This window comes from Camarhynchus parvulus, chromosome 5 (genome assembly GCF_901933205.1).
Source record: "Camarhynchus parvulus chromosome 5, STF_HiC, whole genome shotgun sequence".
NCBI lineage: Eukaryota > Metazoa > Chordata > Aves > Passeriformes > Thraupidae > Camarhynchus > Camarhynchus parvulus.
The window spans coordinates 7,432,841-7,455,270 of NC_044575.1; the positions used below are offsets into that span (position 1 = coordinate 7,432,841).

The 22,430-nt window shown below is 38.3% G+C and overlaps 1 protein-coding gene across 1 annotated transcript in view; it reads left to right on the forward strand.

Moving 5' to 3' along the window:
• The window catches only part of PPFIA1 (PTPRF interacting protein alpha 1), a 53,950-nt gene that overhangs the window by 3,101 nt on the left and 28,419 nt on the right, over window positions 1-22,430 (forward strand). The window contains 7 exon segments of the mRNA XM_030948640.1: window positions 17,881-17,982; window positions 18,488-18,652; window positions 19,468-19,542; window positions 19,983-20,084; window positions 20,334-20,555; window positions 21,256-21,402; window positions 21,941-22,075. Coding sequence (XP_030804500.1) covers window positions 17,881-17,982; window positions 18,488-18,652; window positions 19,468-19,542; window positions 19,983-20,084; window positions 20,334-20,555; window positions 21,256-21,402; window positions 21,941-22,075 — 948 coding nt within the window.

The following is a 22,430-nucleotide window of genomic DNA, read 5'->3' on the forward strand; positions in this document are numbered from 1 at the left end:
ATAGCCTTGTGCTTTCTGGCATGGTGGTTGCTGTCCCAAGCGTGGCACAATGATGCTGTGACTTTTACAAATGTTCCCATATCCTTAAATGTTGTAGTTACTGTTTATATCCTTTCAAACAGTGGCATTAAATCCTTCTGTTTCACTGCTCTCATTATAATGTAATCACTATATGACTCTTGGTATGGTAATTGGTGCTGGTAATTACTGAGGGATGGAAATGAAAATGTTACATGTGTTAATCTAGTTCTGTTACAATGATGAAAATCAGAAAGGAGAAGTTTCCAACCTTTGCTGCTGCCCGTGTTAACTCGTGTGCTGCAGGCAAACATCATTCTTGGGCTTTTGGTTGTAATAATTGTAGCTTCTCATCTTCTGTGTCAGGTCTGCTGCATTAATGGAGTCCATTAACCACTTGCATGACCTGCAGACTGCTAGACCTGAGTTTGTGGCTGAGCAGAATCATCTCAGCTCTGCTGTTTCCCTTTTGCCTTCTCAGTTCTCAGCTTTCCTTCCTAAATCTAGTAGGCTACTTGCTTGTAACCATCACTTTCTGAACATTTCTGGAAAATTAGTAAACAGTTCCCCTTTTCAAGAATGCTATAATTGCATAATTTCATGTGAAATCTGTTAGAAAAGCAAGTCAGTTGAGGGAGAAATTTTACTGCAATTTTATGTAAACATACAGCAGTGTATGGATTTTTTTTTTTGTAGATTGCTTTTGGAAAACACTGCTTTCATCCTCTGGAACTGCTGCTTTTGTCCCCAGTGATGCTTAGCTCAAATGATGGTGGTGCTTTCAAAAATCAGAAATATTTTCGTTGTTGTTGCTGCTTCTGTATTGGACAGTTTTTTGTTGTTGTTATGGTAGAGTCAGTTACTTCATGGGTGCAAATTTTTGATGAGGGGAAACAATTTTTTAAAAATTCTAATATGTGTTCACTGTCAAAACTTTGTAGTGACGAATATTTGTAACTATTCAAACTTTTTTGTTAATTATTTTAAGCTGAGCATTCTTTTGAACTACTGCCTCAAATGCTCTGTTGTCAAGCCGTGAATTTCAAGGAGGGTAAAGTCTTAAAATTTAATAAAATAACAGCTGTGTTATATTTTTTTCAGCAAAGAATGGATAGTAGTGTAGATTTTAATTTTTTTTTTGTCATAGTAGTTGTTTTCAGTTTAGTAGACCTGCAAGGTCAATTGAACCAATTGTACAAAGACCTGTGTAATTTCATTAATTGCTAAATCACTCTGTAACCAAAGTCTCAGACTTGGCTTGTGACAAGTCTTTGTAGTTGATTTTAGACTACTTTATCTTAACAGGTATTGAATTGAATTGTTTCTATGTGTACTTTTCCTGGTTTAGATCTTTAGCTGAACCAGCCAGTTTTAGGCTGTTCTGATGGCTGATGGGAGGTCCTGGTCTAAAAGCAGGAATGGCAGATTGGTTTCTTCTATACCAAAATTCCTCTTCTGGTTTTGCTATGAAGGCAGTCAATTTCTGATGGCATCCCTGTGCTTAATTCCTTACATTCAGTGAGTTTTCTGTGTATAAGAAAGAAGCTCCCACTGGTATATAAAATACACCATATATATATATTTCAGAGTAACTAACAGCGTATGTGATCAATTTCCAAATGGCAGTATTTTCAAAATCAGTGTGTGCACCTCTGAGATTCTAAAAGTAAATGCAGTTTTTCCTGCAGCAGTGATGCACATTTCATGGTCACATTTCTTAGTGTGGTGGGCAGCTGGGAATTCAAGGTGTCAGTTCTAGCTCCGTAAACCTGGAACAGTTATTTGGGTTAAGGCAGCTTTTCTGGATGTCTAATTCTCTGAGAGGAGTGCATTTTAATCTTATATAGATGTGCTTTATCTGTTACATTTACTTAAAGTAAATACTTAAGTAATTTACTTAAAGCTGACTTTTTCTGGGTTTTTAGTGTGGACAGCTGGAAGTGAAATACATCACCACTGCCTTGATAAAATAACTGGATTCTTGGCAATGCTCTTTGTTTTCTGGGAGTTTCCTCTATTACAGATTACCCTAGTCAAACTGTACTCTGACCTTGGAAAATGAACTTGAGGAAATCAAAGTGCTGTGCTAGAACTTAATTTTATGCTTTCTAGAATTTTTCACAGAAAAAAAAGAGCATTAACTTTTTACTTGAAGGGCTTTATAGCATAAACACATTGTTATAATTCTAATGATGATCTTAGTGGATTTGATTATGCCCTTTATGTGACTTTTAGAGTGCATTCTACAGAATTCAAGATTGTGTGCCTCAAATTCATAAGTTAATCTGTAAAACTGTATTTAAAAGTTAAATTTTGAACCTAAGGTAGATGAGGCCCAAGTTACTTCACTTCTTGCTATTAAAGTGTTGCAGGCCAGGGTTCATTTTGCTGATAGAATTTCACGTGGATGTTTTCTAAACCATGATGCTTGTTTTGGATGGTGAAGACCAGAGTTTAATCTCCAGTGACTCTGCTGCTTATCACAAACAAAAGCACAGTCGACGAATTCACAGCAGTTGTTATCAGGATGAAAATTTTAATATGTATGTTAATTTTATAAGCTAATAAATACAATACAAATATGAAGCAGCACATATTAAGATCCATCTTAATCTTGCACCTCTGATCTTTTGGCCTTAAATTTATCATGCCTCATTTTTTTCTCTACAAGGTAAGCAAAAGAGGTTAAAGTAAAAGTTGCTTTCGTCCCATAGTGAATATTTTATCACTACCTCACACTTCAGTTAAAAATTGTGTGTGTCTGTTCATATTTCTATTCAGTGAAGTTGAGGTATGTCCCTATACAGTGATGTTCCTTAGACAATCTCAGGAATACTCAATGCCTCACCTGTAAGAAATAACAAAACACTTGGCCCAAAGACTGCCCTGGCATTGTTTGGAAGTGATGGACTTAAGGATTTCATTGCTATTTTATGAATAGTGGTATTTGGATTTCCTCCAGACAAGTTTTGAGTAATACAGGATGTCATAGATGTAGAAATGAGGCTTTGAATTGTACCTAATATGAAGAACACAGTGGTAGAACACACAAAGACCTGGCCAGACTCTGCAGCAGCTGAAATTTCCTCAGCACTTCCGTGCAGCTCCATTTGCAGCATTCCCAGATGTTCAGCCCTGAGGTGCCATGGCTTGCACTTCCTACTCTGGCAGCAGCTGGTGCTGACTTCTGAATAACAGCCATTAATCTCGGAGAGTGCCCAGGAATGCTGGGGGTGCCAAAGGCTTTCACATGGATGTCAGGGCAGGCACATCCTCCATTGCTCCCACCCTGTTCTGACAGCAGAGATGAACAGGACTCTTCCTGTTGCATTTTCAGACATCTATGTTGAGTTTCAGTTACTAAATCATACTTGGCTCTTAGTAAATTACTGAACTGATTTGGCTTTACACTAGTTTAAGTCAGATGGAGATAAGAGTTAACATTCAGAATTCTTCACTGATTATCAATAAACCTCAGCTTCCCTAGCATTTCTTTGTTTTCAGGACATAGAAACAGATATCTTTTGCTCCAAACCTTCAAAGTATGAACTTGTCTGAAATAATGCCCGGTGTTTGGGCAAAAAGGAGTGGCTACACTTAAATAATGCAGAGGAGTATATTGAGCACTGAGAGTCTCCAGCATTGGTTCTGTCTTCTTGGTTTCTCATGTGGATATGTTTGGGTTTGTTTATTGAAACATCCCACCCCTGCCCAGCAGACATCTGTTTGCCTATTGTTAGCAACTTGCTGTTTATACTGTGCTTTTAATTTAGGTTTGTTTGATTATAAATAGACCATTTAGCTAGATTAAATTTGGAATTCATTTTGGGTTTTCTTTGTATTTGAGGGTGAATTTGACTGCTGTTAAATTTGGAGTGAAATTTACTGCTGTTTTACTGCTGAGTGATGTCCCATCCCTCCCCTTAACAAGCAGATTTGGTGAAGTCTGAAACGATTGTTTTTATTTCCCTTAGTTTATTTGTAGAAAGAATGTTTTGGTGACTGCACAGAAATGCTTTTTTATTTGTTTTGGTAGTGGATGAGGCCCTGAAACAGGAGCTAGTGATTTTTCCCTACTCTTGTGCTACTGTGGACAGATGTCTGTCAGTGGGTTTATTAATGCTAGGGGTGCTCTAGTCTAACCTGCAGCCTAAAAACAGGCTGTATATCAGGTGGAAAGAACTATAATCAAAACAAAGTATTTAAAATATATATTTAGAACCAGGTGAACATCACATGTAAACCCTCATCAGTTGCCTGTAGCCTCTGATGCAAGAGGTAGTGTCTTTTGGTATTTAGAGAATTCTTCCTCTGTTACCTTTTATTTTTTTCCTCTGTTCTTTTGTAAGAGAGTAACTAAAAAGTGCTTTGAAGATGTTTAGTTGCAAGACTTGAAGATTCAATGTGGCTACATAATTGCAATTCCAGAAAAAAAAAAAAAACAAATCCCTTTTCCTTTTATTTTTTTAAGATAAATATGAATTAAGAACACACTTCCCTACCCCTTTACAAATTCTTAGTGTTTTAATGTCCACTGGCCTAAGACTTGGTTTCATCCTTTCTGTAACATATTTAGGAGAGTTAAATGTTGGTTTTATTCACTGTAGGTTTTGATCATGGAATTAGGAGGACACATTGTGTTTTAATGTATGCAGGCCCCTTAGTTATGAGTGTTATCAGAGACCTTGAATTTTTGGAAAGAACATTTTAAGTGCCTATTAGTAATTGTCTTTCCTCCCCCTAAGTTAGCATTGCATCTCATAACTGCATGAATATGCTTCGCAGTTGAATTTGGGGATTTATTATTTTAGTTTTCCATTTTTAAAGGAATATGACAGAGGTCTTTGTGTAAGCTGCTTGTAGCAATTTAGGCAGCTTAAGTCACTTAAAGTTGGTAAAGCTGACTGGTATCTGTTGACATATATTAGAAAATACCATAATCTCTTGTGTATATACATCTCAAGCTAAAAATACTGAGACGAAATAAATTTTTGTTGTGTGTGTCAGGTAATCTGGATGCTCATAACTTTCCAAGTGTTTTTTTTTAATAATCCTGCCTGTGGGTTCCCCAAGTGTAAATGTAATGCAATTCTTGCCAGGAAAAATGTTTTCACATTCTCTGGGCTGAAAGAAGAATTATTATTTTGCTACTGAATAGAGTGAGTTTTTTATTCAACTTGACTTTTTCACAGAGGCACAGGGAAATAGTGTTTCCACATTTTGGAAACTCCAGATGATTGTGTAGGAATCCATATCTGTAGGTCACTTGAGGAGATTGTTCTGGGAGTTTGGATATTTAGAATTGGAGGGGTGTGATTACAAGTCCAAGTTAATGCTCACTTGCATTCTGATGTGTTGTTTTCCTCTAAGCTGATGTGAGTAGTTGGTTCCCTTGGTTTTTTGCCCATGACCTTTATCTGTTTCAGACTTGACCTTTGGTTTCATATAAAATCAGCTCCTTTCTTCTGATCAGCCTGACAGGGCTCTGTGGCCTATTCCTGCACTGGCTGGAGCTGCAGCATTTTTCAAAGGAGAAGCTATGTTGTTTAATCTCCTCTTTTGCTGTTCCACAGTGGCCTTGAACTTTGTCCATGTGCTTATGCTCCTGTCTACTGAGGATATGGTTTTTGGGGATGGTAGTGCAGATCTTAACAGCAATATAATTTTGGTTGGATCTGAAATGTGCCCTGGCCGTTGATGGATACATATGAATAAGAATGGTCAACATATTCCTGTAATTCATCTGTCTTCTGGTTACGTTTTCTGAAAGATAAATATCTAGAATTAGTCTTTTGTTTTACAAATTCTGTGAAGTGCCCCAAAGTTCAAGTCCAGGCTGGATGGAGCTCTGAGCAAGCTGGTCTAGTGGAAGGTGTCCCTGCCCATGGCAGAGGTGAACTTTAAGGTCCCTTCCAACCCAAACTATTCTAGGATTCTGTGATTCCTTAATGAAAATATCCTTACATGAGCAGTATTGAGCATAATCAGATATCTTCAGGACAGATTTTAAATAAGGACTTGTTTAAAGGGCTGCTTGGAAAAAAAGCTTGAAAAATTTGATTTGTGACCTTTTGAGTTTTGTTAAGGAGAAAAAAGAACTTCTCTTTAGAAAGTAAGTATTTTTTTGTTGTCATAGGAAAATGGGCAGCTCTTGATTTTCTTTTTAAATTTAATTAACATTTTTTTATTTTTTTCCTCTCTGTAGAGCAGTAATCTCTCTTTGGGTATGGTCTGAGTCTGTGTTTTGCTTTACTCCTATTGCTAGTACATAGTAGAGTTGGGTATCCAATTGTGGAGAAATATTCTGAAGCACAGTGCTTGTTTTTTTAAATTCTATCTCTCACATAAATGCATATAAAATTTGGTTCTATACATTTAAAACATTGTTTTTAGAGGCATATTTGCCTTTTATATAGAATGACAGGGTAGCTTATGTGGTAAAAATGAGTAAAGCATGGAGATTGTTAAACACTGTACTGTCAAGAGAAGTGAGATTTTCTATTCCTACTTCAAATTTACAGAACAGTGCACAGTATAAGGATTTAATTATATAATCCTATGGAGCTGAGTAATTTACATAGTTCAAAAAGCCAAACAAAACAAAGCCACTTTATAACGTGCAGTTTAAACAAAGAATTTCTATGTTGGCCTGTACAAAGTTAAGACTGGCTTGATGTATGGTTGAAAGATCTGTGAATGTTCCTGTGAAGAAACTGCCTTGCAGTTGATGAAGTCTACTGATCATTGTCTTCAACACTGACAGTGTCCAGTGCTGAGAAATTTGGTTTATTTTGGATTACTTGAAAAGGAATTTTGGCCACCAAAATGCTTTGTGTAAAAGCTAAACAAACATTCTTCAATGTGGAGAGGGCTCACTGAATAAAGAGGATCATAAATTCTTGGTTTTTTATTGGTGCTATTTCCATGGTTGTCTCCATAAATAGTGACCACTTTTATTAAGCTATTTCTGAATTTCCAAGCACAGTCATGAAAAGGTAAGGAGAGATCTCAAAGTGAAATTGCTTATTTGCTTTACAGAATGTTTGATATGAAAGTTTTTTCACTGTGCAACCCCAAATTGCCTTAAAAAAGAAAATTGGGTGAAAAGGGAGGTCTGTACACGTCTGAAGGGAGTGCTGTCTTGATCAGTGGCAGGGTTTAAACTGTGGGTTTGAGTTGTGGATTCTCAATTGTCCTATGTGAGCCTGTCACAATTATTTAGCAATATATACTTTGCCAGTAGATTGTTAAGAGTCAAAATTCTCACTTTCTTTGCATTCCTGTCTGTAATTGGGAAACTTTGAGCTAAACATGCTGGGAGTCATGGGACTCTGTCAACTTTGCTGAACTAATAGTGCCAGAGCTAAATTCTGTTATTTGCTGTGCTTTTCACAGTAGCTTGTGCTTGTGGATTTGCTGTTCCCAGTGGGAAGCTGGACTCTGTAATTTTATATACTTTAAGGTTCTCTTGTGTAAGGTATTTGAAGTCCTGGATGCATCTCATGCTTGAATCTCTTGCTTCTACTGAGATTTAAGGCATGGGCTGCTTTGGAAACCCAGAAGTAAAAGAAATTCCTGATCCAAATGAAATATTTAATAAACAGGATTCTGATGTTTGGAGTTCCTCAGTTAATCTAATTTGAATGTAAAGAATGATGTTGCACTCAGGAGACCCAAGGCTGGAAGAGCAGAGCCCGTGTGGAGGGTGATATTGGATGTGTGGGTGGATCTGGTTGGGCTTTCCACATGTTTCTGCCTGTGTAAGGTGAATTCCCTTCAAAGCTCTCTATTTTCTGTACTGCATTTGGGGGAATGACTAAAAGTTTGGTTTAGATAATTTCAGGGATGCCCTGGGATACCACTGTGAATCTTATTGTTATTCTTAAGTAATGTATTTTTCATACAACATGATCACCTTTTTGTAGTTCATGGGAAAGAGCTTGGAAAGTCCTAACATTCTTCTAGCCTTGTGTTAAAGAGCACGAGGCAGGTGCATCCAGTAATTTATTTTTTAAAACATGCTGCTTGAGTTTTCAGAATGTCTTTGCAGGGTGTGGTTCCACACCATTATCTTCCAAAAGCTGAGTCTTTGTCTCAAGAAATCTGGAATTACTTTGCTTCATGTGAAGTGGAAATGGAACAGCTTTTTTAGGATTTTAGTTGTCCTTTTCCCCTCCCAGGGTCTCTTTTATGCTGATAATGACATTGGTGTAACTCTGACCCCGTTGGAGCTGTAGTTTGTGGAGACTGCATAACCCTCTCCTGAATTTTGTACAATGGTTATAAAAGATTAAGTCCTGGGAAGTAGAGGAGGAAATATGGGCCAAGCATTTCTTTTGTCTCAGTGGAGTAGGAGGCTGTGGGACTTCCCTGTTGCATCATCTTTCCCTTGTTTTTAGTCCAGTGTGGAACAGGAGCTTCACAGGTTCCCCACTAACCCATCCTTCACTTCAGCATTTGGTAGTGGTAACACCATATTGACAGCCTGCCCCTGTCTTTTATTAATTTATTTATTTTTCATTTATTTATCATTTATTGATTGATTTTTTAAAAAAATATTTCTTCTCTGCATTATAGCCTTGCTCATCTCCCTGGTTTCCTTCTACTGGCTGGGTTCAGGTATCAAGGTTAGAACTGTTCATGATGGATTTTTTTTGTTTGTGGCAGACACAAAAATGACTTTGAACTTTAAATAAAGCTTAACCCCTCCCCCTAAAACAGCCCTTCAATGTTTAATCTATGTTGCTGATTTTTTTTCCTAGTTTTTTCTGTGTTTAGATAGCAGATGTGTCTGTTGTAGGACCTGAGATTGTGGTTTTTTTGTGTGGACTTTGGAATTGCTTTGTTTTGGAGTATTTGCTAAAATGGAGCAACTTTTCCATGGAATAGTACAGTAGAATTTATTCAGAATATCACAGATTTGGACATATTTAGCTTCACTTATCCCAATAAATCCACACAGCCTCTAAACTGGGGTGATAAAGTACAGAGAAGTAGGGAGAAACAAAATGCGAAGAGCTGAAAGTTGAATTTCCTGCTGAAGGCACGTATCTGTCCTCAGTGAGTATTACTTGCTTAAACAAGTTTGAAATTATAAGACTGAAGTGTTCATCACTTGGCAAAAATAATAAATACAGATATATATAATATAGGAGAGCAGTGAGGGGGAGGTACATGCTGCTGCTTGTTTAATGAGGGTGGCTTGGCCAGCCTTATTCAGATATTCCCAAGCATTCCCTCATAACAGAGTGTGAAAAATGTACTTTTCAGCTGCTAGCCACAGAACTAAAGCTGGCAACCAGAGGCCAAGATGAACGATTAGAATAGGGCAGGGCCTCAGCTGCTGCTCAGAGTTTTTGCAAGCAGGAGTATCTTGTCATTGAAATAGTTGTGCATGATGGGTCTTGTCCTGGGTCTGCTTGTAAAAAACTGTGCAGTGTTAGTCATGTAACATGACTAGAATGTAGCATGTAGGGTTAAATAATTTTTAATTCTTAAAAGTCATAGAAATTTAATATTTAATGCCAGCTGAGCTAGAATTGTGCTGTTTCTTGTAAGTGCAGTATGTTTAGAGTTGATGTGCAGAAAAATAATTTTTCTTGCCCAGGTTAACTTACAATTCGATGTTGTTTACAACTTAAAAATCTTGCTACAGCTGCTTAGTCTCCAGAATGGGGGTCCTAGGAAAATTACAGAGCTTCTTAAATCTTCTCAGCACATCTTGCAGTTGTTCTTCAGTTTGGCATCCCCAAGGAAGATTGCATGCTGTGCTATCCAGCATGGAATCCCAGGAAATCTTGACCAGCTTTATGTGAGGAGAGGACAAACTTCAGTGAAATCCCTCTACTCTCATATATATTAAAGATGGAGACTGCTTTTGGTCCCATACCTTGTCAAACTGGTAATGCAAGATTCTTGCTCTTTAATTAAGTACAAGTGTATTCTCCTTTTGCCATGGTGGGTATGGGTGTGGGTAGGTTTCTTCACTAACATGGACTCCAAAAATGGAGATGCCTAAAGCTACACCTAAGAAGTTGTGCTGCTGCTTTACTGTATTAGTTCCTCATCAAAATAGACTAGGCTGGGGGTGTAGGAATGTGGTAACTCTGATTGTGAAACCCTCAGAATTCATTGATTCAGTGTGTCACTGAGAGGCTGTTGTTTTTCAAACACCCCCCAAGTACTGTAGCCTTATTCTGTGTTAAATTAAGCTGTTGTTCTGGAATCTTGGTGGTTGGAGTGGTACAGTATTGGAAAGGATTAGTTTGTTATCAGCTTTTCTCAACTCTTACTGCTCTGCACAAAGTAGCCATCCCAAGCTGAAAAGCCCGTTTTTCAACGATGACTGAAGTTTTCCTGATGCATATTTTAGCTGATTTGGACATTTTTCCAAGAAAAACAAGCTCGGTATGGTTCTGAATACTTTTGTTCCTTATCTGCCCTTTCAGGGGGCGTATTCCTGTACACTGAGGAGCAGCTAAGGTGGAACTCTTTGCATAGCCACACCACAATGAAGTGATTGCAAGGTTTTCTGCTACTGTTGCGTATGAATAGATGCCAAGTTTCATGCACGTCTGAAGGCTGCTTCTGTATTTCCTGTGCTTGCTCTCGTAATGCTTCAGCTTTTGAACTTCCTTACTGAGAAGATCCACGGTGTTGCCTGAATAGAGGCAATATTTCATGAGTATTTTTACAAAGACAAGTGAAGAAAATAACTTCAAACTGGTATTTCAAGTTAGTGCTCAGTATGTTCATTTCTTGTTAATCCTCTGTGCATGCTGCTAACTTGCAGGGTTTGCCCTCTCAATTGAATATTTGGAGAATGCCCTGGGGGGAGAACCAGGTACTTTGGGAGAGTTTTTCACTGGTTGATTTGATACACATCTGTAGCTTTAAAAGGGGTTTAAAAGGCTGGCATAAAAAGGGGTTGTGTCTGCTCTGGGTTAAGTGATCACCCTGTGTGATCTGCCCTGCTTTGAACAAGCTGTGTTGATTTGTTAAGGCTGGTGCAAAGATTAACAAACTATCTGGAGGAACTGGAGATTCTGAATGTTGTGATGATCCCAAGGCTGGTTACTCTACAGAAGATGCAGAACAAACTGCAGGTTGTAATAGGAGTGACTGGATAAGCTTTTCTGCCTTGTTTAAACAACCTCATGTTCTCTTTCTTTATTTTCTCAGACTAGAGAGCAGTTGTACGGTCCAGCTGTGGCTTGGTTTTGCTCACATTAGCTGCAAACAGTCTTGTAGGGACTGTGTGCTGTGTCACATGTGTGACTTGTGTTCCCCATGGTGGATGGATGCAGCTCTGGCTATAACAGAGGAGCCTGGAAGGTTGCCCCGTGTCCCTTCGGTCCCAAGCATGGTGTGTGACCAGGGAATGCTGGCTCTCCAGTGCTGCACAAAGATCTGCTTTTGCACCAGGCTTTGCCCCTGCCCTTGTGTACATAACAGCTCTGCTGGGTTTGGGGGAAATGAGATGCAGGAGGCCAGGCAGTGAGGGATCTGCTTGTCCAGGTTTGGACAGGCTGCAGTTAATGATTCCAGGGCTCTGTGCACAAGGGTTTGCAGGCTCCCACTCCAGACCTTGCTGCTGTGTGTGTGATGTCTGAGCAGGGATTCATGTGGTGAAAGGAAAACCCCTCATTCTCCAAGGAGCAAGAGGCTGGATCCAAGTTTGGGTTCCAGCACTTTTACCTCCTGCACCCCAAAGAGACCATGTCTGGAATGTGTTAGTTAGGTTGGGGAAGGGGAGTTGCAGGGGGAGAACATGGAGCTGATGTGTTTGTACCTCTCTTTTCCTCCTGCATTCCTTTTGCCAAGCTGCCAAATCCTACCTTTCCCTACTTATGTTTCCGTGTGCTTCTGGAAGCTCCCAGCACTGAAATCTGGATTTTGTGCTTTATAGTTCAAGCTCAGGGAACACTGTGCATAAATTTGGGCAACTCACTAAGGATGGTAACTGGAAACCCACTTATTGCCATGGAGACTTGGGCTTGCTATGTAAGCTTTTCCATTTTTCCCTTGGGCACACATTTGGTACCTGCTGGCTGTGAGTGAGGAGTCCTTTGGCTCTTGGCTTGTCAAATGCCAGGCAGTGGATTCTGCTTCCAGCTCCAAAGTGGGCTGGGAACAGCCAGAGTTTCATTCTAGAGCAATAACATTATGCAACTGTAAACACGTTAAAACTTAATTGCCTGTTTAGGATTGAGCAGCGTTAATGACAAAGCCTAGATAGGTCAGTCCAAGAGGGACACTTGAAGGAGACCTGCTAAAAAAAAAGGGATGGAATGGTAAGAAGTGACTCAGCTTTAGTATTGATCACTGGCTGGCAGAAATATTCTCTTCAGTGTTTTCATGCACAGTGTTGTAATTTTTGATAGAGGAAAAAAAGAAAGGTAGTTTTTTTTTTCAAAGCAAATACAGATTTTTGAGATTTAACCAGAGGTGGTATTAAGCTTTTTCTATATCTCAGTGCCACTAGTTGGAAGGGGAGAATTTTTTTGACTGAAAAGAAGTCTGAACCTCTGTTTTGGTGCTTGTGTTTTGAGTTATAAAACATCTTATGCGTACACAGAAATAGGAAAGGAGGCCAATACACTAATTATGTAATGAGCTCCAGTGTGTTCTCACTCTGGTGGGTAGTTAGCTCCACTTGGAAAAACAGCTACTTTGAGACTGAAAAGCCTTTCAGTGTTCCAAAACACCAGAATTCATCATATCCATGTTTTAGTGTTACTTGAAGTATTCTCTTACACTCCCTTTTAAGTTCTGGGGGTTTTGAGAACAAAAGATAAACTTGTTTCATAGAATTAATTCTATTAATGTTTGAAATAAGTTTTACGTTTCTAGCTTAGTAATTTCAGGCTGCTTGATACTCACTGGAAATTAGTTTCATGAGGTGAAAAGGAAAATATTTTTCTTTGCACACTGCATGCTTATTTTTCTCTTTCCCATCAGCAAGTGCCAGAGATATGGAAAGGTTGAAAGCAATGTGTTTAACTACATGGAACAGGCAAAGCATAATCTGTGTTGGTGTGTGACTGTGTTTTTTTCCAAGGTTGGATTTAATGGTGAAAACAAGTCAGTTCTCCTCACTTTTATCTCTCAATATCCTTGAACTGTTTCATCATTTTATAGTTCTGATTCTTAGCCTAAAAAATCCCAAAACAAATGTGTGACTTTATAGGTATGAAAATTTGCTTGCTAGGAACTTTCAAATATACTGGGGCTCTTGGTCACTGTGTGCTACCTAAACCCCTTGGATTTAAAGTGAAGTGACTGTGAAATACCCTAGGGAAAAAACCTAGATAGTTACATTTTCTTTGCTTGTTTTTTTTTTTTTTTTAGACTGTATATTTGCCATTTTCGTGTAGTCATCATTTGGAATAATTGTGATTTATATGTAGTACAAACATCATGATGGAAGCTTATCTCAGATCCCATTGGTTTTCACCCCTGATGTCCTGCACTTCCCCCAGTTGTTCTTTTTCTGCTCTCCTCAGCTGCTCAGATTTGTGAGTGGCTTGCTTGATATTCAGTCTGCAGACCAGAATGATAACAGTAAACCAAAATATCACTTGGAGATTAAACAGATAAATTCCAATCATATATTTGGGTCAGAGATGTTCCTAAAGATGTCACAGACACAACTTTATCTTCTATTGCCTGAAGTTACTATTTTACAGTATTTAATAATATTTGATGGATTCAAAATGTTTCTCTTTTTTATGACATATATTTTCATAATTTATGTAAATTTTCTGGCCATGTGATCACTTGTAATTCATGATTGTTTGTGCACTCGAGTGGTGATGCATTTTCTTGTGGAATAAGGTTTTTTTTTTGCTTGATCAAATTCCAAACAAATTTAGCTATTTGTGGAGCATCCGTAATGCACAACTTATATTAACAGGCGTTCAGGAATTACCTCTGTTTCTTTCAAGTGTTTCCCCTAGGTTAAATACTATCTTCCTGTCATGTAGCATTTATTGGTCTGTGATGTGCTACCTGTGAGACCTATGAATTATGTTTGTAATGAGCATGAAGGGAACCTGTTCTCTGAAAGCTGGAATGTTCCTGGATTGGGATCTTGGAGTTCCCAAGTGTGTCAGCTCAGCCAGGCTTGACAGCTCAGCACTAATAGATCCAGCTTTTGGAAGGATGTTTATGTTGTGGCATCTAAATACTGAAGGTTGAAGGTCAGCTCTGAAGGTTTAGGTAGAGGAAATGCTCTTGCTTTAAAAAATCCTGGAGTTTGGGAACAAAAAAAAACCCCAAAAATGAATTACTGAACAAGAACCAACTTACTTGCTCAATGTGACTTTTTGTTGAGAATATTTATTTCTGGCAGCAAGAGTGATGTGTTTGGAATGATTCAGTTGGGTCAGAAAGTCACTTTCTTCAGTAAACATTCCAGTTTAGTGTAGAGCATGGGTGTTTGCCAGAATGTTCTAATCAGCAGGGAGTATTTCCCTGGTAAATTCAGCACTCTCCCACCGATTTGAGTGAGTGTTCTGAAGTGCTTATTGTGAGTTCCATTCTTGTCAATCTCCAGTGCTGTGTAGTTATTATTTTAATGGCAGCCAGAAACTGAGCAGAACTTCATTCTGTTGCCCTCAGTCCTCTCAATTACAGAAAAGTGATACAGCTTTGTGGACAAGTGGGAAAGTCTCTCAGGATTCTTTCCTTTTTCTTTTAATTCTTTCTGTACGTTTATCTAATGCCAAGGAAGAAATTATGAGACAGCTGGAATTTTTTTGAGATTATAAAGCTGCAAATAGTTTCTCTGCTTTTGAACTGCTTAAGGAAATCATAAATTGTCTCTCATTGAAGGTAAGTATTAAAACTAGAAAGGACATGTCTTTTGGCAGTGTCAGCTGAAACTAAGGACGTTCAAATGTTCCTTCTTAGGCAGCTCACGGGACTCAAAGCAACTCTATTATGTCAAAACAAACAGCAGTGGAGGTGTTATGCAATGGCAGCAATCCCTGTCAGTGTGTTTATGCAGCAGCAATATAAATTCCTGTGTGCACTCTTGCTCTGGGTCATCTGACAGTGTGATGGTTCATGTCACAATTGGGATCTATTTGTGCCACAATTTATATTTACACAGGAGTATGCAATGGACTGGAACTCTGTGTCCTGTAACCATCTGAGGAGTGAATAGCCTTCCTTTCAAATATACAGCTGGTTTTCACATGGGGAAGCTCATACAGATAAAAGATATCCATATATTGATGCTGTGCAGTGATTTGGAGTTGAAAAAGGATGATGAGACAGTGTCTGGTAGTCCTTGCTGTGCTCTTCGTCCTGTTCTCAAGACTTGAGATAGATAGAGGCAGGAAAAATATAAAACTTCAGGCCAGTGTAATCTGGAGAATTGGGCGATATTGATGTTTCTAAATGTTGATGTTAGCATTTTTAGGGTTTTAAAAATTACTCTTCTTATATTATTATTAATTTGGAAGGGGAAACACACAAGAAAGTTCATACCAAGCTCTTCTCAGTATTATGTACTTATCTAATCTGTAAAGATAAGTGGGGACTGCCCTTGAAAAATGGGAGCTTTGGTTTCTGGTTTACCTGAGCTCATGTGAGAGCAAAAGAGGAGTGTGCTGCCAGTTCCATGGGAGTCTTGGAAGCTCCCACAGGTAGGATGTTGAAGGTGCAGGAAAAGCTTGGATGTGAAGGAGCACTCTGCTGGGAAAGCTCATGGTAGAGTCTATATTTCTGTCAGCTTCAGTGAAGCTTGAAGCAGGTTTTTCCTCTCTTGGTTTACCTTGCACTCAGGACCCTTTTGTAGCTTGTTTTGTGTGTGTAAAAGTTCTGGTAGCTGTATTTACAGACGAGGTTGTTTTGGAAGTATTTCCTAGCCATTTTGAAAATAATAGGCCTCTTTTTTTTTAAGAATGCAAATGAAATACTGCAGTGAAATATTTATATTAATGTAATTATTAAGTGTGTTAGAGAAATCAAATAATTTAGCAGTTGAAAAAGGAAAATAAATGAAGATGTTTTGCAGTTTTTTGCTGATTAAGTGGGGGGGACTGAAACTTTTTTCCAATGAGCAGGGATTATAGGGATGGATTCTGCATCTGTGGTGGTGGTCGTGTTGCTGTCTTTTTCACAGCAACTTTTAAAAGCTTGATATGTTAGTGATTCCAGAGTTCACTCCAGGTGTATATTGTGCAATGTAGTTTTTGTCTTTTCAGTTGTGTATATTTTAGAATAAGGTTAACCAAATGAATATTGGAAATTGCAGTGTCTTTTGACCGTGGCTGCTTATTTTAGCTGCATGCTAGAATTTGCAGATGTGCTTAGTATAATTAATTGGCTGATGTGGCCTTTTGTTTTTAAGCATGTGCATTCTGTCACTTTGAATTTTGCTGCAGAACAGCTCCATCTTAAGCTTTCACTTGATATGCAGCTGCTGGCTGATAAGCAGTGTGTCTTGCAGAGTTTGGAAAAAGTAGAGAAGCAGCAATTGTGTCTCCACTTAGCTGGCTATTTGTGTTCACCTTGTTCTGCTAATCACCAGTTCAGCTGTGCAAATCCATTGTTTATTAGGCAAGGCTCTTGTTTATGAGTATTTCCCTTTTTTTGAAGAACAGAAATTTTGATAGCATTTTGATGTTTTCTTATGCAGATGCTCCTGGGGTGTTCACTGGCCACTGCAGTGACTGAGGCATATTTATTTTCACATTATAAAGTGCATTGACAAGATATGAGGGTTGCTTTCTTGCAAGGCTCTTTTCTAAAGGATGGACTTGTTCACATTCACACTGTCAATTCTCATTTCTAGTGCAGTTCAGATTAGACTTTAAATTTTTCCAGGGTAGATTAAGTTATGCTTTGTGTTTGCTTCTAAATGTGGTGTATAGTTGTACCTCTTGTTCTATTCAGAGTATGCTCCCTGAGTTAATAGAACATTTAAATGTCTTTTATATTAAGTTAAGGTTTATATTATTTTATTTTTAGTGAGGCTGTTGATAGAGAGGGGATATGGTTTAGGCTGCAGTGGCTCTTGCAGATATTAGTACAATCATTTCCTGGCAGAAACCCCTAACTGTAGGAGGATATTCTTCCATACTGACCATGTTCACTGCAGTAATAAGCATGCAGTAAGTGTTGTGAGTTAGCTCCACTCCTGTTCCCTGTTGACATTTCACTCTGTACTATTTCACTTTGGTTGGGTTTTGTTTGGTGAAATCTTTATTGAATTTGAAGGGTGAGCCTTGTGAGGACTTTGAGCCCCTGGGCTCAGCTTTCAGAAAATTCTGATTCTAATCCTTAGAGATTTCTAGCAGAACTGTAAGAAAAGGGCTGCTTCATTCCCTTTTGTGAGATTGCAAGGAAGGCTTGAATGAAATTCCTGTATTTAGCTGTAATCTGGTACATGTCAGGATTATTCATTGTTGCTCACAATTAAATACTGACTTGAAATATGTCATGTTATTTTGCTGTGCTTAGTGCTCTGTTTTTTCATGTCTCCCTCAGCAGTTGTTAAAAAAACAACAAACCAAAACACACAAAACTAACAACTCTTTGAAACTATAACAAAGCATGTTACAAATATGTTTTTCCTTTTGCTTACCAGGGAAACCCCAACTCAAGGCAATATAATTGCTTTGAGACACAAACAAGTTTTCAAAGTCCTGGTCAAACATCGTTTGTCTTTACAGTTGGCAGCATAAAGGTTTTAAATGTTTGAACTGAAGCTGGCTTAGCATGACTATACAGTTGTATTGGCTTTGCACATCTGAAATTAATGCCTTAAGGAACTGTCAAGTGTTCATATGAATCCACTCTCACTGTGTGCTGATATTTGATGTGCTTATATTTCTGTCTGGTTTGTTCCAGGAATTTGCAGCGCTCACAAAAGAGCTGAATGTATGCAGGGAGCAGCTGCTTGAAAGGGAAGAAGAAATTGCTGAACTGAAAGCAGAAAGGAATAACACGAGGGTCAGTTCCTTGTCTTCTCCAAACTCACCATTGTTAAAGCATCCAGCTACAGGGCGGAAAACAAATGTTGAATTTGAAAAGCTACAAGTATTTTTCCCCTGATACTTGTACATGAATCCCCATGGAAGTGCAAATGTGTGTGTATTGATCAAGAGGGTTTGGCAGCTTGTGCACAGCTCCAAATGCTGCTGTGCAGAATCAGGAAAAGCTTGTACGACTGCACTGCTATCTGCCATCCAGATTTCTTGTTGTTAGAGTTTTGTAATCCTGCAGCTCTGGGATCAGAGGAGCAGAGTGGGCAGGTTGAGGTGATGTGTTTGAGCAGCTTACACTGCTAATACAGCTGAAATGTTAAAAACAGTCCTTACATTCTATACAATATCCTTTGTCTCTGAAATTTGAAGTTTAGAACTCTACACTTGATGTTCTAGGAGGCAAAGTTTTCTGCAGCTGTACAGAACTGGAATAAACATTATTCCTTTCTTTTTGTTTCCTTTTGCTTTAGCTATTACTGGAACATTTGGAGTGTCTTGTCTCCAGGCATGAGCGATCCCTCAGGATGACTGTGGTGAAGAGGCAAGCTCAGTCTCCAGCAGGAGTTTCTAGTGAAGTAGAAGTTCTCAAAGCACTAAAATCCTTATTTGAGCACCACAAAGCCCTTGATGAAAAGGTAATTATTGTACCTAACACCTTTTCATCCTCTTTCCTTTGTGTGGGCTAGGCAATTTTTGTACTGAAATTGTAGAAATCTCTGCAGTGTAACTGCATTGGTAAATGCTCTGCTAAATTAAGGTGCTGCACTTAACTAAAGCAAGGTGCTGTGGTTTATTCAAGCATTTCATTAACTGTGTTAATGTAAACTCAGCATGGTTCAGGACCAATATATTTGCTGTAGGAATGCACACAGCTGCTTACCTGTACAAAATCAGGATTTATCCTTTTGATTATCTAATAAAAGAAATAGACTAGAGAGGAATCTGCTTACACTGGGATAGAAATCTGAATTAAAAGAGCTCCTCCCTTCAGTTGTGCCTGATATTAACAGCAGGATATGCAACTGCTGAAGTTCACTGTAAATTTTGTTGCCAACTTGCACTTTACCTGTCTTTGGGACCCTTGTATATAAAATGTGGCAAATGATTTTAAGTGGAATTTTACTTGTTCTTCCATGTTGTAAATGAGCAAAAGCAAACACAGTCTGTGCCTTGCAGAAGGACGAGCAAATTCTGGGTATGTTTAGTTCTTTAGTGCCTAAACATACAGGTCATGTTGCTTATGACAAAAAAAGGAAAAGCTAGATAAGACACAGATTATTTGGTTGTTTTTTTGGTAGCATGTGTTGTAATTAGGACTGACTCCAGATTAAGAAGGTTTCTAAGTGTAATGGAAACAGTGTCATTTATTGTCTGTAAAGGCATGGCATCAAGTAAAATTGATTTCTTTTTGACTTGAATGATTTCAAATAATTTGAAATTACCCTTTCAGGTAAGGGAGAGATTACGAGTAGCACTTGAAAGGTGTAGCTTATTGGAAGAAGAACTAGGTACTACACATAAAGAGGTAAGTTTCTGTCTTAAAAGAAGGCTTCATATGTCCATTGTGGGTGTTTCAGTCAATATTTGTTCAGAGTAATTTATTAAGTTTCACTTTCACTTCTTCCTTTTGATTTCTTGCCAGACGGAATAATTGTTAATTTTTAACTTAGCTGCTTTGAAAGAGCAGGAGAGGAAAAAACCAAACCTCAACCTCCTGACACCCTCTCTGCCCCCAAAATACCCAACCAAAAAACCCCAACCAAACCAACAAAAAGAGTCCCTGTGCCTTTAAAATAAGGGTTTGCAGTGGCATAAGGTATTTGAGTGCCTATGCCAGATTTTATTAATACATACCTAGCAGTAGAATCAGTAATTGTTTTGTTCCTTTGCTTTTGCAGCTGTTCCTTATATTATTAGTGAAAAAGGAATTGGCTTGAAACATGTGTCTGTAAACTTTTCTTTCAGTTAATGATTCTGAAAGAGCAAAATAATCAGAAGAAAACACTTCCAGATGGGATGCTGGATATAAATCATGAACAAGAAAATACACCAACTACAAATGGGAAGGTACAGCTATTTACTTTGCTTAGCAGACATATGGGTTTTAGTCATTAACTATAACATTTTAATTTTAAACCATAATAAAATAATTCTGAATGATCATCTAGTTAAAAAGTCACAGTTATTGAAATTTCAGCTTTTGCAGTCTGTTCAATAATAAAATTATCTTTGGGGAGGGATGTTTACAGGTGAGTAACAATTTGTTTTTCAATCTAATTAGCATCATGCTAATACACTTTTTTTTCTGTTTAATAGAGATCCTCTGATGGTTCATTATGCCACGATGAAAACCTTGCTAAAGTGATTGAACTCCAAGACATCATAGATAAGCAAAACAAAGAGCAGACACAAATGAAAGAACGCCTCACTGCTTTGTCCAGCAGAGTAACAGAGCTGGAAGAAGATCTAGACACAGCAAGGAAAGACTTAATCAAATCTGAAGAAATGAACACAAAGTTACAGAGGGATGTACGAGAGGTGAGGAAGGAACTGTCAGGATCTGGGAAGTCACAAATGCCGTCTTTATAAAATTTTAGTTTCACTGGTGCTCAGTTGAACCTTTATGTTTTTGGAAGTTTTTGGTTTGATAGATGAGAAGAAAATGGTTTTTTAGGACATGATGGGTGTCTGATTTTTGCTTAAATGACCAAAGGGTCCCATTGTCCACTTAAAAAAAAATCTGTCTTCAGGATAAACCTATGACTAACTACAAATTTCATTAACAGATTGGAATTTAGCATTGCTAACTTCAGCATGTTCTGGAAGAAATGCTTGATCTTGTCATACATGCTTAGCTTATTACTTTTGCTTCCTTTTTTAAAAGCTGCACTTGGTTGAGGAATCCCTTTAATTTTAGTGACGTGGTTGACAGTTCCTGTCACTGCTGAATCCCTAATCTCCAGGGTCCCACATATCCTTATTAGATAGAAGGGGAGCTTAATTAAATCCCAGAATACTCTCTGACCATCCCCAGCAAGTCAAGATTTGTGTGTGTACCATTGGAAAGGAAAGAAGCAGATCTGTGGTGTAAGGTAATAAAGACCCAGTAATCATTAACTGTTTTAAAAAGCCATTTCTTTCCACTTGAATTTTTACTGGGAAAAATAACCTGATTTTAAAAATATTTTATTTGAAATTTTCCTCTCACATTCTGACTTCTGTTGTGTGTCCTGCCCAGACTCTGGCCCAGAAGGAGGACATGGAGGAGAGGATCACCACTCTGGAGAAACGCTACCTCGCTGCACAACGTGAAGCTACATCCGTGCACGACCTCAATGATAAACTTGAAAATGAAATTGCCACTAAAGACTCCATGCACCGACAGGTTGTGGTTTCAAATGAGATGAAGTACATTTTGCTCAGCATAAAGCTAATGGAGATAATTAATGTTCATGCTGTGCTCAAGCACTTTGCTTTTAGGGAGATAAATATCAGCTGTAATGTGCTGTTATTAGTGATTGTTTTTCAGGAGCTGGAGTCATACATTGCAGAGATTTTTACCCTGGGAATAAAGATGAGACAGCTTTACTGGGAAGGGGAAATGGTTTTGAGAAATTTAGTGCACTTTATCTTGAGGCAGCAGGGCTGTTGTCCCTATTAATTGTGAATTTTTAAGTTGCTGTATGTGTATCCAAGCATCTTTAGTTTTGTGGGTGAAAATTACTCATTCTGAGCTAAACTTTTAAGATTTGCATAGCATGTAGTGGTTTTTACAGGCTATTGCCTTAGTGAGAGAGGAACTTTGAGAAGTGCTTGACATGAAATAGTCCAACTTTATAAGCCAGAAATGGTTGTTTAGCCAACCACTTTCTAACTAATCACTTCTCTAACCTTCAACACTTGCTGGCCATGACCCTGTGCAGAGTGAAGATAAGAACAGGCAACTGCAAGAGCGACTGGAACTGGCTGAGCAAAAGCTGCAGCAGACCCTGAGAAAAGCTGAGACTTTGCCAGAGGTGGAGGCTGAGCTGGCACAGAGAGTGGCAGCACTTACAAAGGTGAGGTGGTGGCACAGTGTCGTCCAGACTCCCTCCTCCATTGGTGTCCCACTGCAGGAAATCTGTTCCTAGTGTTGGTTTGGTTACATTTGATTTCCAGTTTTACCACAAATAATTCAGAAAATATTTATTTCCTGCAGAAAATGTTTATTTCCTACTTTTTTTCCAGTCATCTCTCTGAAGACACTCTGATTTACTCTTTTTTTTAAAAAAAAATTTAATATCTTTTTCTTTAAATTTCTGCTCTTTGGAACTCAGGCGGGTTTTCTGTTAACTCTTCTACATCATAAAAATTTATTTCCCTGAATTATTATTTTGATACTTTTTATTAAAATTATTCAATAATAGGTATAAA